The 15,432-nt window shown below is 34.0% G+C and overlaps 1 protein-coding gene across 1 annotated transcript in view; it reads right to left on the bottom strand.

Moving 5' to 3' along the window:
• The window catches only part of TBC1D22A (TBC1 domain family member 22A), a 134,895-nt gene that overhangs the window by 94,047 nt on the left and 25,416 nt on the right, over positions 1-15,432 (bottom strand). Inside the window, exon 8 of the mRNA XM_057370083.1 lies at positions 12,135-12,249. Coding sequence (XP_057226066.1) covers positions 12,135-12,249 — 115 coding nt within the window. The remainder of the gene's footprint in view (positions 1-12,134; positions 12,250-15,432) is intronic.

Genomic DNA, 15,432 nt, shown 5'->3' with positions numbered 1-15,432 from the left:
GAAAAAGTCCTAGTTACATATTAATCTTGACAGAAATAGCTCCTGAGTTGTTAAGGATGAATCACCAAAGTAAAACCTTCCTTTTCTTTGTGGTACTGCAGTCACAAAGGTAAAATTTAAAAAACCCTTAATCATCTCATCAGTCCAGGCTAAGGTAAACATGACCTTGCTGCATTTCAAATATTCCCCTAAAATCAGCCATGTTTTCCCATACAGGATGTATTGATGACTTGTCTATTTTAACACTATTATTAATCTTACATTTGTTTTCAGTTGATCTTCCACAGTTTCAAGAAGCAAGATAAATCTCTTTATACATCAGTATAAGAATGTTTCAAATATTAATCATTACATTTTATTGATATTAATTCTCTAAATAATTTCACTGCACGTGGCAACTGTTACAATCTCGTTTGACCTGGCGAGCAAGGTAAATCATCTTGTCCAAAAACACCATAACCTTGATCACGTGGTCTGAATTATTATGCTCATTAAAATTAATGTATGACCCTGCAAGTACTCTCAATGTGCTCTATCACAAAAGAGTAAATACTTCATATAATTTTTCTCTAATTCCAGATTCTGCATGAAAGTCATCAGTTAATCATTCAGAAACTTCCTTTTTTTGGGCCTACATTGCTTGCCAGTAGGATTTTTTTCTACTCAGGCTTGTTCTTGGCTAGATTTAAATGGCATTAAAAAGCATTTTAAATGCATTTAAAAAGCATTTTATTTTCCCACTGCACATATCTACACAAAAATAGACCTGKTTTTAAGGATGATAAATTCATTTGAAAAATGGAAATTCTCAGCTCATGTTGCAAATTAAACAAAAGACATCGSTTCCTTATAGGCTGCAGACTGAGATTACTCCTTCACAAGTCAGACAGGAGGAAGATGAAAAATACCTKTACTAATTCAAAAGCTCTATGACCAAAACAGGGTACAAAGGAGAATTAAGTAAATCTGGTGGCACCAACAGGACTTTGATCCACAGAACATGCAGAATGCCAAATACAAGACTGGAAACCACTTCCACACAGGTGAGAAATCAGCCAGTTAATGSAGTTTAAAATTACAATAATGAGTTTAAGCCACATCCTGAGGCATGATATTATTATGAAACAGGAGCCTTCAAAGTTTGTAAGATGGCAGCTCTTCTTAAAAATGGATTTCAGGTACAATGAACACAATGCTCAGCACAAATTCTTCTCACAGTACCCACTTCATTAGGTTTGCTGCTGTCAACCAAAACAGCTTGCCAGGGAGAAGTTGTGCATGTGACTCTAAATTACAGGACTTATAATTAGCAAACAGTATGCATGATGAGCACAGGATGCTGATGAGTATTTTCTTAGAATGCCTCGYAAGGGAATTCCCTAAGAAATCCTAAAGGTGCTTGGAGAATAGGAAATGAAAGATTAAAGGTTGAACATGTCTCCCACACTGCATTTTTAATTAACTAGTTTGTGCTTATCATTTAATTTTTATAGCATCAACACGCATATCCACAAACATGCAGAGACAAAACAGCAAGTGTGGGATAAGACCAAATAAAAGCATGGTCACACAAGTCTGAAGCAAACCTCAGGAACAGGTTTGCTTTAACACAGGCCTTCCCTGTGTTAAGATATGGGATTGATTAGAGGGCTATTTCAAAACCATCACTCTAGCACTGGAAAAGCTTCAAAAAGAATATATAAACTAATGTAGATTTGAAAAATAACTGCTTATTGGAGACAGAAAAAAAAAACAACTGCACTAAAGGCTACAGTGTATTTAAAAGATAAAGAAACCAGTATACRTATCTGCATATGCAAGGTTGAATCTTAAAAGTACAGAAAATTAATACTTTTCTGAAACAATTTTTAAAGAAAAGGCAAAAAAAGAAATCATCTTGCAATAGAAGGCTGGCAAAGAGAACTCATTTGAGCAATCCCATAGACAGCAATATGTTTAACACATTACTCGGATAACTTAAAAAGCCAAAAGGTTCAACTCTCACTTGGGCAAATTTAAAAGTATACAGATTATCCAAGAACTTAAATGTAWATATAAAAACTTCTAAAAGTTAAGTAATTTTTCCGTGACAGAACCTGAAAATTTACCACTGTCAGGTAAGCTCACCAATTATTTACATATGACCATAACTCTATATAAGTATAACTTCACTCACTCATGAAGCAATATTTACTTCAACCCATTAATGTAATTGAATGGCACAACAAAATAAGTTTTCAAAGAAAAATGGACAGCAGAGGAAACAAATGTCCTTCAGTGGCATCATCCCCACAAGTCTGTGACAGTGGCAGTTTGGAGCAACCCACACTGTGCAATATCCATCAATTTTCTTAACCAAAACTACATGTTTCCTTATTTTGTAATCTCCCACATCATTCACAGCTAATAAGAAATCCACCTTAGAGATTTCTTGCCTTATCTACAACAGAAATCAAGTACCATCCATTATTTCCACTTTTTAGCACAAACTGCAAATACTGAATTTGAAGGAGCATATTTGAGAATGCACTCTGCAGGAAACACTACTTTTTATATTGCTTTAGCTGAATGTGTTCCTTAACTACCTTAATCTGCTGTGATTTACAATGTCCTAATGAAACTGCTACATATGCTTCTGAGGCAAAAAAGACAAAAGGCTTGCTTTACTCATAAAATTCAAACATATTTTTACATTTGTATAGGTATTTATTGTCAAAGTAAAGAAATATTCAAACCTCTAGAAAAAAAGGCCTGCTCTGTCTGTTCAAAAATAACAGTATGATCTCTAATTTTCTTCAACAAGTTACTGTTAAAAAGGCAGTTGTCTTTAAATTTCAGTTTTACTGCAGTAAATTTTTATCTCATCACGTTAATCAGTTCACAAATGCTTTTTATGAGAACACAATTTCTAAGCCAATTGCTTTAATATATGGGTTTTGCCAAAATGAATGGGTATAAAAGCATTAAGTACTTTCTCCTCCTACGAAATAATGGAATGGAAGCATACAGAAGAAAAACTGTTTTGCAAAATACTTTTTTTCCTTTTTTTGGTTATTGTTTTTAAATACTTTTTCACTTCTCCTTTATAAATTTGTTTTCCGCAGCTTAAAGTAAAAATTAAAAATATCAGACTTCTCAAGTAAAAAACAAGCAAAATATTGCCATGCTAATGGAAAACCCAATCACTTTATTCTTATTGTGATTAAAAAACGTTTGCATTTAAACTACAAGCAAAGCCAACTCAAACTGAAGTTTCAGCACACAGACTTCTGACAAATTTATCTGTATTGGTTTGAAACCATAAATAATTGATTGACCATATATCTCACCAAAAAAAAGACCAAAACTTTTCTCACAATTCTGTTTAAAGCACTGATCCACCTGATTTTAAAATMTTTTCTTAGACCTTCAGCTGCTACTGTCTATGCAACAGGACTGGAACTTAACATTTCTGACATTTGTGAAGCATGTTGACATTGCTTAAGCAACTCTTTCTCTTTTGGCTTTTCTTGACACAAGTTACTTCATAATAAACACACACATTGTAATATTTGGATGTCAGAAGCCACTTTAATAGCATAAAAGCCATTGAAGTAATTTCCCAGTCTGTTGGAAAGCATGCTTGAGAAGACTTAGATCTGAAAGTATGACCACCTCTGTGCGGCTTCACTACAGAAAGATGATCATTAATTATAACTATATYGAGACCATGGGGAGAGGAGAAATAAGAATGCAGAAGCCAGAACTAAAATATGCTGCTCCCTTTGGAATACATGTCTCTCCCATAGCTACATTAATTGCAATTAACTTTCTTCTTCACAATTCTTCCATTTTTATATCTGAAGAAATCTTTTGGTTTTGCTTCAATTTTACTTTACTGCTTTTATCATTATCCAAGATATTGTTTTCCATTTATTCCCATGACCCAGCATTTCCAGTCTGTAGTTTCCAACAGCAAACCTTTCACTAATCTCCCATGACTTCCTCACAGTATAAGTCTATTAGATTGTTAATTGCCTTCAAAAATGAGACAATGTAAACCACAAAGTGTATTTCAAATTGAGAAATGCATTGTTTTTACACTAACATYCATATTATAAAATTAATTTCATTTTTAAAATATTGAGTGTGCACTAAGAATCATGAAATAACACATCTTCTTTAGACAGATACATTTGACAATTTAGAAATACACACATAGATATAAAACAAACTTTAAAAGCAGATAATTAAAATCCACATCATCCTATGCAGTAAAAGAGTAGTTTCATTGACAGACTTGTTTTTTATATATACATGGGGAACAAAAATTCTTGTTCTTTAAGTTCTTTTTAGTATAMCTCAGAGAAAAAAATAAAACTTAAATAACACAAAAAGACTGATTTAACAGATAAATCTGAGTTAGCTGAAAACATCAGATCAATAGAAAGGCTAAATCTGACTTATTTATTCTAATTASTTACGATGAAAGTTTGATTAATCCCATTTGACCTTAGAACTTTTTTATTAATTTAGARATTTCCCGTATGCATCTCTTACAGAAAAAATTTAATAGAACACCTCTGATTTTGCCCATAAGGCACAGTTCAGAAAGTTTCTTCACAAGAAACATCTAAGTGAAAAATTCACATAGGTGTCCTGCTAGGAGGTGGTATTTCACAGGTTCCATCACTCCTCTGTCAGACTTCTTGACTCTTTGATAGACTTCCTGGCATTACTATGATTGAAGAAAWTTTTATTAGTAACTTTCAAGTCCCTACTTGGCTTTTCCTCTAAAGTTTAAAACCATGACAGTCATCTAAAAGATGGGCTTTACATGGGTTTGAAACTCTCCAGCTGCTTTTCAAAAAAAAGTATTCACAGCACAACCTTAGCACAAAAAATAAATGGAGGCWGAGCCATACACTGTAGTATACTGATTAGTATTCTCAAGACACGCTTCTTTGGTATGACATAGAAGCATGCAACAAAGATCTAAAACAAAAATAAACAAATTAAAGTAAGGGCCAACCCAAAACACTGAATTCCACCTACAGATGCATCCACTCACAGTAATGGGGAGAGCAGTACAACAAATAACAAGAAGCTGTAAATGTAAGGAAATATAATCCAATTATTTTTGCTCAAACATCAATACGAAATCTTTGCATTGTTAGGAAGAGGAGGAGGATGATTGTAATCTTAGACCGACAGATATAGTCAAAAAAATTTTTACAAACTGGCAATTGCCAATTTGTCAGTTACGATCTTATGCCACCAAAGATTAAAAATTTTCATTTAATTCCCTACAGGAAATCCAGTCACATACAGCAAGATCTTCAAGGAAAGAACATCTAATTTAAACAGTGGTGCCTGAAGCAATTACTACCAGGCCTCAGAAATCATTAAGACTGAAAAATCCACTGTCCACCACTTATTTTAATCTTTGAGAAAGTAGCTGTTTGCTTCTTCCATAGTTGTTCTTAAAGCTTTTCTCCACAGCCAATCTTTCTTAATCCCTTTAGATAGTTTTTTTAAAGCTTGTAAGTCAAACAAATCAACTAATGCAGCAACTGTTGCTACACTTTCAATGAAAACATGATAATTAGGTATGATACTGTTTTGAAACATTTATTTAGGTAGGTAAAACTGACAGGTCAGACTCAGAGCAGAGCAACTTCATAGCTAGATGCAATTCTGAAAAAAGAAGAGCATCTTCTAATATGACAAGTCTAAACTATTCGATATTTTCTTTTTAAGTGCACAGAATGCTACATCATTGCAAGCACTGCTMGCTGACAAACAATTCGGTGCTACTTATTTTCATGTGGCTTTGCAYACTCGTTTAAAATGCATAAAAGGACATAAAATAGTAAGATTTCTCTATCTAATTAGGCCTGAAAAACTGTATTATACATTAATAAAGACAATTGCTCAGACATTGSAAATAATTCGTTTTTTCTTAAGTGAGACATACATAAAAACGAGTTAACAATTTAAAAGTATAATCTGTCCAAGTGCTTCAAGAGTGCTTTTTAAAGCACTAAAATTCAGGTCTACTGTCTTTGTTTCCATGTGATTTACCTGAAGGAAATTTGGGGTTTTTTTCCAAAATTACAACTCTAAAATACTTAAATTAATGAAAAATAATTCTAACTGCTTTCCCACTGCAGTCAAAAATCAGTCTTGCCTCACAGCAAGAAGACTAGYACAGAAGCACCAAGTCATCTATGGATGGGCTCACCTTACTCCCACTTACTTCTGGACCTTTTCCATGATGCAAAGCAGTAATCATCAATCTGTAAAACCAAAATCAAATACTGTCTACCTATCTTGTTCATGACAGTCCTCCATCCCTTCAGCTACCCTGMAGCACTTGCAAAATACTTTCACTGACTGGCACAGCAAAAGGGGGAGAGTGGGGCAACATATTTATRTATATACATGTGTACATATACTGAGTGTTCAATAATACAAGAAAGCAAAGAGTGCATCGAAAAGAACCAATAGGTAAGTAAAAAAATTCAGGTCACCAAGCACCAGTGTGTATTACAGCCCTATCTCAGAGGAATTAACATGATGCTTTCTGAACTTATGCACAAGATATAATTGGCTTTTCAGTACTTTCAAGTCTCAAATTCAACAGTTTTGTATAAGATTTCTTGATTCTTTGCTCACCCAAATCACACAGATAACAATATCCCATTTAATTATTAAAGAATATTTTATAGACTACTGCTCATGCTTCAGGTCACTTGAGTCAATTTTCCTGATGTCACAAGTGTTACTATAAAATCATGGAAATATTAAGAAAAAGCATTGAAATATACCTTTGTATACAGAAACTACATTACTGACAATCTGYATTAAGGAGAAAAAAAATTAATGTGATCAAATGAAAATTGTGGTATGGAATTTTTGTACAACAGGAAAGTGATTTATATTATTTTGAATAGTTTTYCAAACAAATTTTACAAGGGCTCTAAAAAACATTTATTTTCTTAATACTTTTGCAACATGCAGAAAAACATTAAAATATCAATTATGCTTCATGTCCCTGCTTCTATGCAAATTTATTTTGTGTTTCATAAATCATTTCAAAAAAAGTGTAAATAAAATCATTTTAACACAATATTATGCAAAACCTTGTATTTATTTCAAGAAAAGCATGAAAACAGTAAAAGTTTATTACAAAGTTTAATGCCAAAATTGAAAGAAAAGTTCAAGGTCTACTACAACAGCAAACAAAATCTTTGCATTTCTCTCAAACTGAAGAAATCCCTCAGATTCCTGAACACTCAGTCGTGGGAAGTTTTCCAGAATTACTTTCCTGGTAAATCAGAAGTTGGAGAAACTTGAAGGGCCTGGGAGAAGGAAAAGCATCTAGTTAATCCAGTTTTACCTCTTTGTTCTACTTTATAAAAAGCAAATTGTCATCTTTCAGTTTTCTAAGGCGAGTAAGTACAAAAATGTTACATTTTTTCCACTTTCTCTCCTCAAAACCTCAATGTACAAGTACTATTCATAATTCTGCAAGGGCTAGTGAATTGGTGGAACTGAATAATATGTATGCTGAACAAATGTTTATCTTATAACCCTGCAAGTATGAAGAAAAGCAGCTCCTAAAATCAGTGGGTTAATACTCTATGCTCTCTGACTTCTGGGCTCATCATTCAGAAATTAAGTTTTAGGCACATTCTACACATACCTATTTATTGTGCAAAAATAACAACTCTCCTGAAAAGAAATCTCTGCTTAGCTGACAATTTTTAATATTTTATAAACAAACACTAAGGAATTACCTCAGATATGGTCATAATAAAATGTTCTGGAACTTTATTCCAACTATACAATGAAAATAACAATTTTGGAGCCAGCACTCAAACTGTGTGAAAAAAGCCCCAAAATTAATAGTTTTAAATACAATTATTCACTGTTGAAAAGGAGGAAAAGAAGGCTAAAAWGAGATTGCATACAGGTAATAAGGGCAGAAAGATTTCCTGTAACACACGAGAGGGAATGGAAAGAACAATAAGCAAGGGAGATATAGACTGATGGAGGCTTTTTCAGGACCAAAGAACCTTTCTACTTTCACCCATAGTAAAAGTAGTCTGGGAATAAATCCTATCCCATTTCCACTAGGATTTGGGCCTAGATTAATTATCCTGTAAAGTCACAGCAGTATCAATYTAAAAAACACTAGTATCAGAAGTTTCCTTTAATGCTTTCTACAAAAGGATGTAAAATGACAAGGAAAAATACTTACAAGGGTAAGATCTCTCTTTTCAAACTTTTCAGTTCATGAGTTCTTGTAAGCATCAACTTGTCTCAGGCTCCTCTATTTCAAGAAGATTGCAGACAATATCTCAATCGCCATTCCAGTCTTCAGCAGCCTCATTTTTCTTGACATTCTTTRTCCGACATAAAATGACCAAGTGCTACAATGGAGCTCATTTTCTGCCCTTGACTTCCTACTAACTCCTAATTTTCCCTCGATCCAATACTGCTAGGGGTCTTAAAATTATTTCATACAGCTGTTCCACTTAGCACAGTCTGACATGCATCCTCATTATGGTGGTAGTTCTCTGAAACTTTCATCTCTCTGGATGGTGAATAAATCCAGGTCCACTCTGAAGTTTTAGATATACACACAAGCCCAGTGAACGATGATGTACTGGAATGTCAGATAAAGTGAAGTGTAGGTGAGCAAGAGACCACAAGCATCTGTGCTGCACAACTTAACACTCGGGAACAACGCAGCTCTACAGGAACCCAGGGCAAGAGGAAGGTGTACAGAGAACACATCTGTGGCAACTTGCAATAGAACTTGCAATCCGGTGCAAAATTTCCTTGTCTATATTAAGTCCTCAAACAGTGAGCAGTCACATGGTATATCTTATCTCATTAACAAAAACACCTCTGGTGCATCCACAAGGATGAGATTCATTTTGACACAAACTAATATGCTACAAACACACAGGAAAACTGCCCTGACAGTAATTACATTTGTTCTGACAGCACGTTACAACAGTGCTATGTTATGCAGAAGGCTAGAAGTATGGAATAGTTTTCCCACAACTCTGGTGTTTGGATTTTTAAAAAGGCTGTGACAAAGTAAGATTAAAGACCTCTAGCATTTTTCATGAAAAGGAAAGMGTTTTAAAAAATATTGAGAGTAACACACACAATCACCTGGTATAAGAAACCTAAGGTTTAAATTCTTCATTTACCTAATTTAGACCAGAAATTAAAAACTGAAACTACTGCATTCCAGCCAGGGCCAGTATCTATCCCTTCTACAATTTTCTTTAATTACTGTTTTGCCTCTCCTGGCTTGATTTGACAATCAAGTTTTATTTTGCTGAAAATATTACAGCATTCTGCTTTTATTGCAGAGTGGGGAATGAATGAGACATTACCAGATGACACTTTCATCATACTTAAGGAAAGTTTGAAAGACTGTCCTGAACATTTAGCGTATTCAATTCCTACATTCATTCAATATATTCTACATGTATTAATCTATGTGGTAAAATTAGGCACCTCAATCCATACTAAACCATCAAAAGTTTTCATCTGTAACTTCAGCCCTTACATATAGACCCCAAAACCTACTTTATAGCATTCAGATTTGAATGAGAAGTAAATTAGCATTTCCACCCATGTCATTTGCATCTTCAGGTGTTCTTTAACAACACTTTTCCAAATAGTTTGTAGATGTCTTTGGCAGAGCAAAAAGATTCACGTCACTAGAATAACTAGGCCACACACTTGTTTTGCAAGATTAAGGATTAAGTGCTCTCTCAGTTGTCACAAACCTAAAATAAACATGGTTTCCCTCCCACTAAAATATTTGACAAAACTCCAAATGTATTTAAACATTACCAGGATGTATCATCAGATGATCTAATCAGCACAGATTTATTATTAATGGCATTGGTAAGAATAACAATTTATTATTCAAACTCAATAATTCTTTAGGAATTTTTCTTTTCTTAACTATAGAAAGAAATTAAAATAAAAGCATCACTTTAAACTGCATAATTAGGACCCAAGTGACTTAGAACTGTAGCAAAAAAGGCTTTAGTTAAATTGAGAAAAATACAAAAATCAATAGTGAAAAGATAGTAACAAAGGTATTTAATGTACAAACCRATATTTATGTGAAATGAGATCCAGAGTAAAAATCTAAAGTAAATACAGAGTATTATTGAAGCAAATATTAAATACACTAGCAGTTTGAAAAATTTTGAGAGGAAAATTCTGCAATTTTGCATTCAATTCTATCTAAATTATTAAAGTCCAATTCATAGTGTTAGTCTTGAATCCTATAATTTTATTACAGGATTTTTGATGTATACTTCGTAAATGCAATGTCCCCATTTCTTGTATTCATTCCAACTTGAGTGCTTCACTCAGTGTAACTTCAATATATTAGAAACATTCAAATCAAAAAGTTATTTAAAGAAAAATCTTTGAAAGTTTTCATATGTTCCTGGGGGAAATAACTGCTGTTAGCACTTTGCCAGGACCACCACTCTTTTGTAAAAAAAAACAGCAATTGGAGGGTTGTTTGTTTTCTTAGGATACAGATAGTAGTTTTTAAATGAGCTTTCAGAATACAGTTTCTGAACTTCATACATTTCCCCCAAATATCTTTTACGGTTGAAAGTTTTCAAGTTTTGTCTTTCTTCACTGAACATTTACTGGAAGAGCTATGCTCTCCAAAATGAAAATCCTGATGAAGTGGCAAATACATTAACAATCACCAGGGTCTCCAAATGTAAGTTGGTGGTAAAGACAAACTTATTTACCATATTAATTAAATGGCCTATTTAACATGGAATATCAATTCTCTAATCACATCTCATTTGAACTTCTTATTTCAATTAGCAACCCTAAAGTCTACTAGAGACCCTACTGTTCTAGGATCATTAAGAAYATTTTCATTATCTGTCAAATGAGAGAGTAAAAAGCAGAAACTGCAAATACTCTCAGGAGTAGGCCTCTACCCTACTTAAGAGATGATTAGGGAGAAAGCAGCAGTAGTTCTCATTAGTTGCTTAGCAATGAAATGTCCCCCTATGAAACAAGAAATGAACAAAGCAACAGAGGTGTTGCCATGCAAATGAGTAAATGGATAGTATATCATCCGCTCAAGGATAATCTGTCCTTCATTAAAACTAATCAATCTGGATTAATACACCAATGGMTATCTTGCACAAAGAAGGTAGGAAAAATTCACTGTATACAGCTTACTGAAGTAGCCACTGAAGTAGACACACACAACAATACATTTGCACTGCATGTGCATATGACAAACACAAGTACAAGGGAAACAGTTTTAATTCAAGACAGATTAACGATGTCCTTTTTTTACTATTAAACCTTCCCTTTTATATCCATAGTTTATACCCAAGTTATTAATGAATTATTGTTAACATTCTATYAATGCTTATAGCAATTTAAATACAAATCTGTAAATTTAAGATTTAGCCAACATCTAAGTTGTTTATGTTTTCAATAGTATACTTGCATATAAAGCCACAAACTCAACACAAATAGAATTGTTGACACTACCACTGTTACCAATGTTATAACCCTCAGAAGAGCACAGTTCTTAACCAGAGAAATTTGATTACTGTTGCCCTAATTTTCACACCCTAATTACAGGATGCCATTATTTCAGCCACAGACGTAGTTTAAGAGGCTTCTCTATTTTAACTTCGCCACAACTCATTTAAAAATATCCTTTTTTTATGGGTTATTTATTTTTGGTTCGGTAGTTTTTTTCCTGCAGAGATGGTATTGTTGGGTTTTTTGTTTTATGCTCTTGTTTTGCTGCTGTTGTCAAGTTCAWAAGTACAATTAAAGTTTTCACAAAAAATGTGAATCAGAAGAGAAAGGGAAAATAAAACAGTGAGCACTTCTTAAGTAGAAATCAAGATGATTCCTGAACTCCACTGAATACTTAAACAAAATCTGGTTGCTTCTCAGTATATATTTAAAGTGATACAGATTTATRATTACATACATTTATGATAAATTTATCAAATTATGCTTTGATTAGCATCCAAACTGTTAGTCAGATTAAAATGAAAGTGATATTTTGAAACCAATACTAATTCATAATTCACTATTAAGATAACTCTTACCTATATATTCACAAACGAAGACTACAAAAAAAGGAGTGACCAGATCATTTATGCCCTGAACATATCCACTGGCTGGATGACGTATTGCCCAGATAAACAAAATTCTTTCAAAGATCTGAAAAAGAGTTAAAGAAACCATCASGTAATTTAACAAGTGACAAGCACATTTAAAACAAGGCACTTGAAAATTATCAYAACATGATAAAATCATAGAAAATCCTGAGTTGGAAGGGACCCATCAGGATCACCAAGTCCAACTCCTGACCCTGTGCAGGACACCCCTAAAATCACACTGTGTGCTTGAAAGCATTGTCCAAACGCTCCCTGAACTCTCTCAGGCTTTGTGCTGTGCCCACTTCCCTGGGAAGCTGTTCCAGTTCTCAACTACTCCCAGAGTGAAAAACCTTTTCCTGATACCCAGTCTAAGCATCCCTGACCCAGATTWGTGCCATTTCTTTGAGTTCTGTCACTGATCACAAGAGTGAASAGATCGGTAGCAGCCCCTCTGCTTCCCTTCATGAGGATGCCAAARACCTCCTTCAGACAAATTTAGTATTATGGATTTGAGTAGTATAAAAAACATCCATAGAAAAGTTCAAATGAAAGCTGGTATTYATAACTAACTGCTAGTGCCATGTAAGTTTCTCAGTTCTTCCAAAGGAAGCGTTTTCAGGGTATTAGCACATGTAAAAACCAAACTAATATATAACTCAGTTACAGTAGTAAATACAAAGKAGCACTTATTCACTAAAGCTTTTCCAGTAATATAAAATTCCTCTTTTCTCAAGGGAAAGAAATATGAAATTATCTTCCCATGATTTTTTCATCTCTTTGAAAGAAGTATTCTACTGATGCAGTATTCTATTTATTCCTAAGTTACAAATAGAAGGAATTTGAYACATTTAGATTTTTTAAAGCATGCCCATAAAAAGAGATTCCACAACAGTTAAGTTTACCTAATACTGCAGTGTGGAATTTTGCACTTCAGAAGTCTGTATACTGGTTAATAAAAAACCTGAAACAATCAGGAAATGGAGAAATAAGGCAACTGTCTGCCATATCACACAACCTCACCTCCTAAACTCTGTAAACTGAAGCTTGCTTAGGATCTGCAAAAGCTCGTGAGGCCACAACATATGTCAGCATGAGGAGAGTAAAGGGCAAGGAAATCACAGAACTTTCCTCTGACTTCATTTAGGTCTGTGACATGCTGTATTTCCTCTCAATTATTTGCTTCTAAACATACTATGTACCTTTGAAAGGCTGCAAATAAGCAGCAGAGTGAAAGCTGCTACACGCTTTGTTCTAACTACAGGTACTCAATCTGGTATATATAATCTGAAACAAAAGAATGTTTGCTTACTCATGAGAGCACAAACTACATTGCTCTTCAGATCTGCCCTCAATACTAAAAACACAAGACATTTTGGAAGAACCTCAAGGATTGTGTGGTTTGCTGCAACAAAGTCAATGAATGCTCAGGCTTCAAGAAATCCGGTAACAGACCTGCCCTGAAACGATGCAATAGGCAAAGGAAGTTTATTTATTAAGTCAGGGTTGTTTATATTCAATCTCCSTTTCAGTTTCCATTACATTAAGAAGTTCACTGTTTCAAGTTATTTGTAAGTAAGGAAAGGTCTCAGCCTAAAGGACTCATATCCTGTGCTTGAAGGTCCCATCAYAGGCTTCCACATAACTTACCTGAAGCTGAAACATATTTGCACCTTTTGCTTTGAAAACAGTCCCAAATATCAACATCTATCCTTCTCCTACAGGTTTTCTTTTGAAAGTCAACTGTCCTCTAGATTCTATGTTTCCCTGGCCAAAAACTCATGGAACAGGGCAGACAGTCAACAACCATATGGACAAAAAGCTTTTGTTGGGCACTGAAAAATCAGCCTTCAGGCAGCTCACGTCTGATCCATTACAACTACAATTCAGTTTTTGCTCAGTGTGATTTCAGAGATTAGGCAGAAAGGAAAGTATTCATTAGCACATTCTCCACAGAAGCCTCTTGTTTCCATTAGCCAAGACGCTTATTCCATTAGCTACAAATTCTTGGTGCTAGTTGTGTCACCTCATGCTTTTTAACATGCACTGCATATTAAACCAAAAAAATACCAACCTCTGCCCATTAAGCAATAGCCAGTGGTGTTTTACGGTCTATCAATAACTATATAAAGATTTTACACTCTGCAATTTACAACTTGCTTTTATATTTTACATAATTATACCCTTATGAAATTACAGTTGTTATGTAATATTTTCACTATTATTGGAAAACTGCCAATCTAGCTCACAGCCACCCTGCCTGCTTCTGTCCATTGCCACTTCTACTTTCAGCAACAGTAGTTTCTCTGTATTATCAGAGTTACCATTCCGTGTTTCACTTCAGAAAAAGGACATGTTTAACATATTGCAGATACAAATAACTTTCTCAAAAAACAAATATTAGAGCTGACTACAGAAACCTATTTAAGTAGCAATTGCAGAATGTAGACAGGGTTATGCACTAGGCTAAACAAAAAAACTTATGGTGTGATGGGGTTACAAAATATGCACAGTAAAACAAAACAAACAAACAAACAAACAAAAAGCCCCAGAAATTCAGTAAGAACTATCAATCAAAATACCCACTGCAATAACTATAAACATAGCGTTTTTTCATAAGGTTATGTCTGAAGCCAAACAACCCACAAATTTGTACCACCAACCTTTCTTTTCCTCAGAACTTGATCTGATACACAGTTTGCATTGCAAATTGAGACACCTATGGATTTTAAAATATTTTTAAACTCCAGTATGAAAACTAAGAGGGGGTTGGTGTTTGGGTTTTTTGGAGGGGGTTAAGATTTTTGAGTAGGAAGCACCACTTAGTGATGGCACATAAGCTTTAATATCCACAAATGCATCTAATCAGAAATTCAAATACACACTGAAATAGCATTTTCAATTTCCCACCCATTTTCATAAAATTTCATTTACTGTTTTGAATTRAAAAAAATGAGCACTCAAAACCTGAACAGCAGACTGATTTAAGTTTCTATACAGAACTCGTGTTCAAATAGGACTCATTAAAAAGGTCACTTTCCCAAAAGGTTCCCTTCTTGATTTCCAAATCAGCAACAGAAAGCAGAATTATTTTTCTACTACGAAACACTGCATCTCATGAGATGTCATTGCCAATCTATTACTCTCTTTTGAATTTAACTCTCATTCATAATTACACCAAGAATTATATTCATATAAATAAAGAGAAGAATCTATCAGCTTAAATGAAGGTTTTGAATTACTTGTG

The sequence above is a fragment of the Malurus melanocephalus genome, unplaced genomic scaffold (assembly GCF_030028575.1).
Source record: "Malurus melanocephalus ecotype Western Australia unplaced genomic scaffold, MMel_1.1 scaffold_118, whole genome shotgun sequence".
NCBI lineage: Eukaryota > Metazoa > Chordata > Aves > Passeriformes > Maluridae > Malurus > Malurus melanocephalus.
Note: the sequence above shows the minus strand (reverse complement) of the source record. Positions and strands in the feature narration are given on the sequence as shown.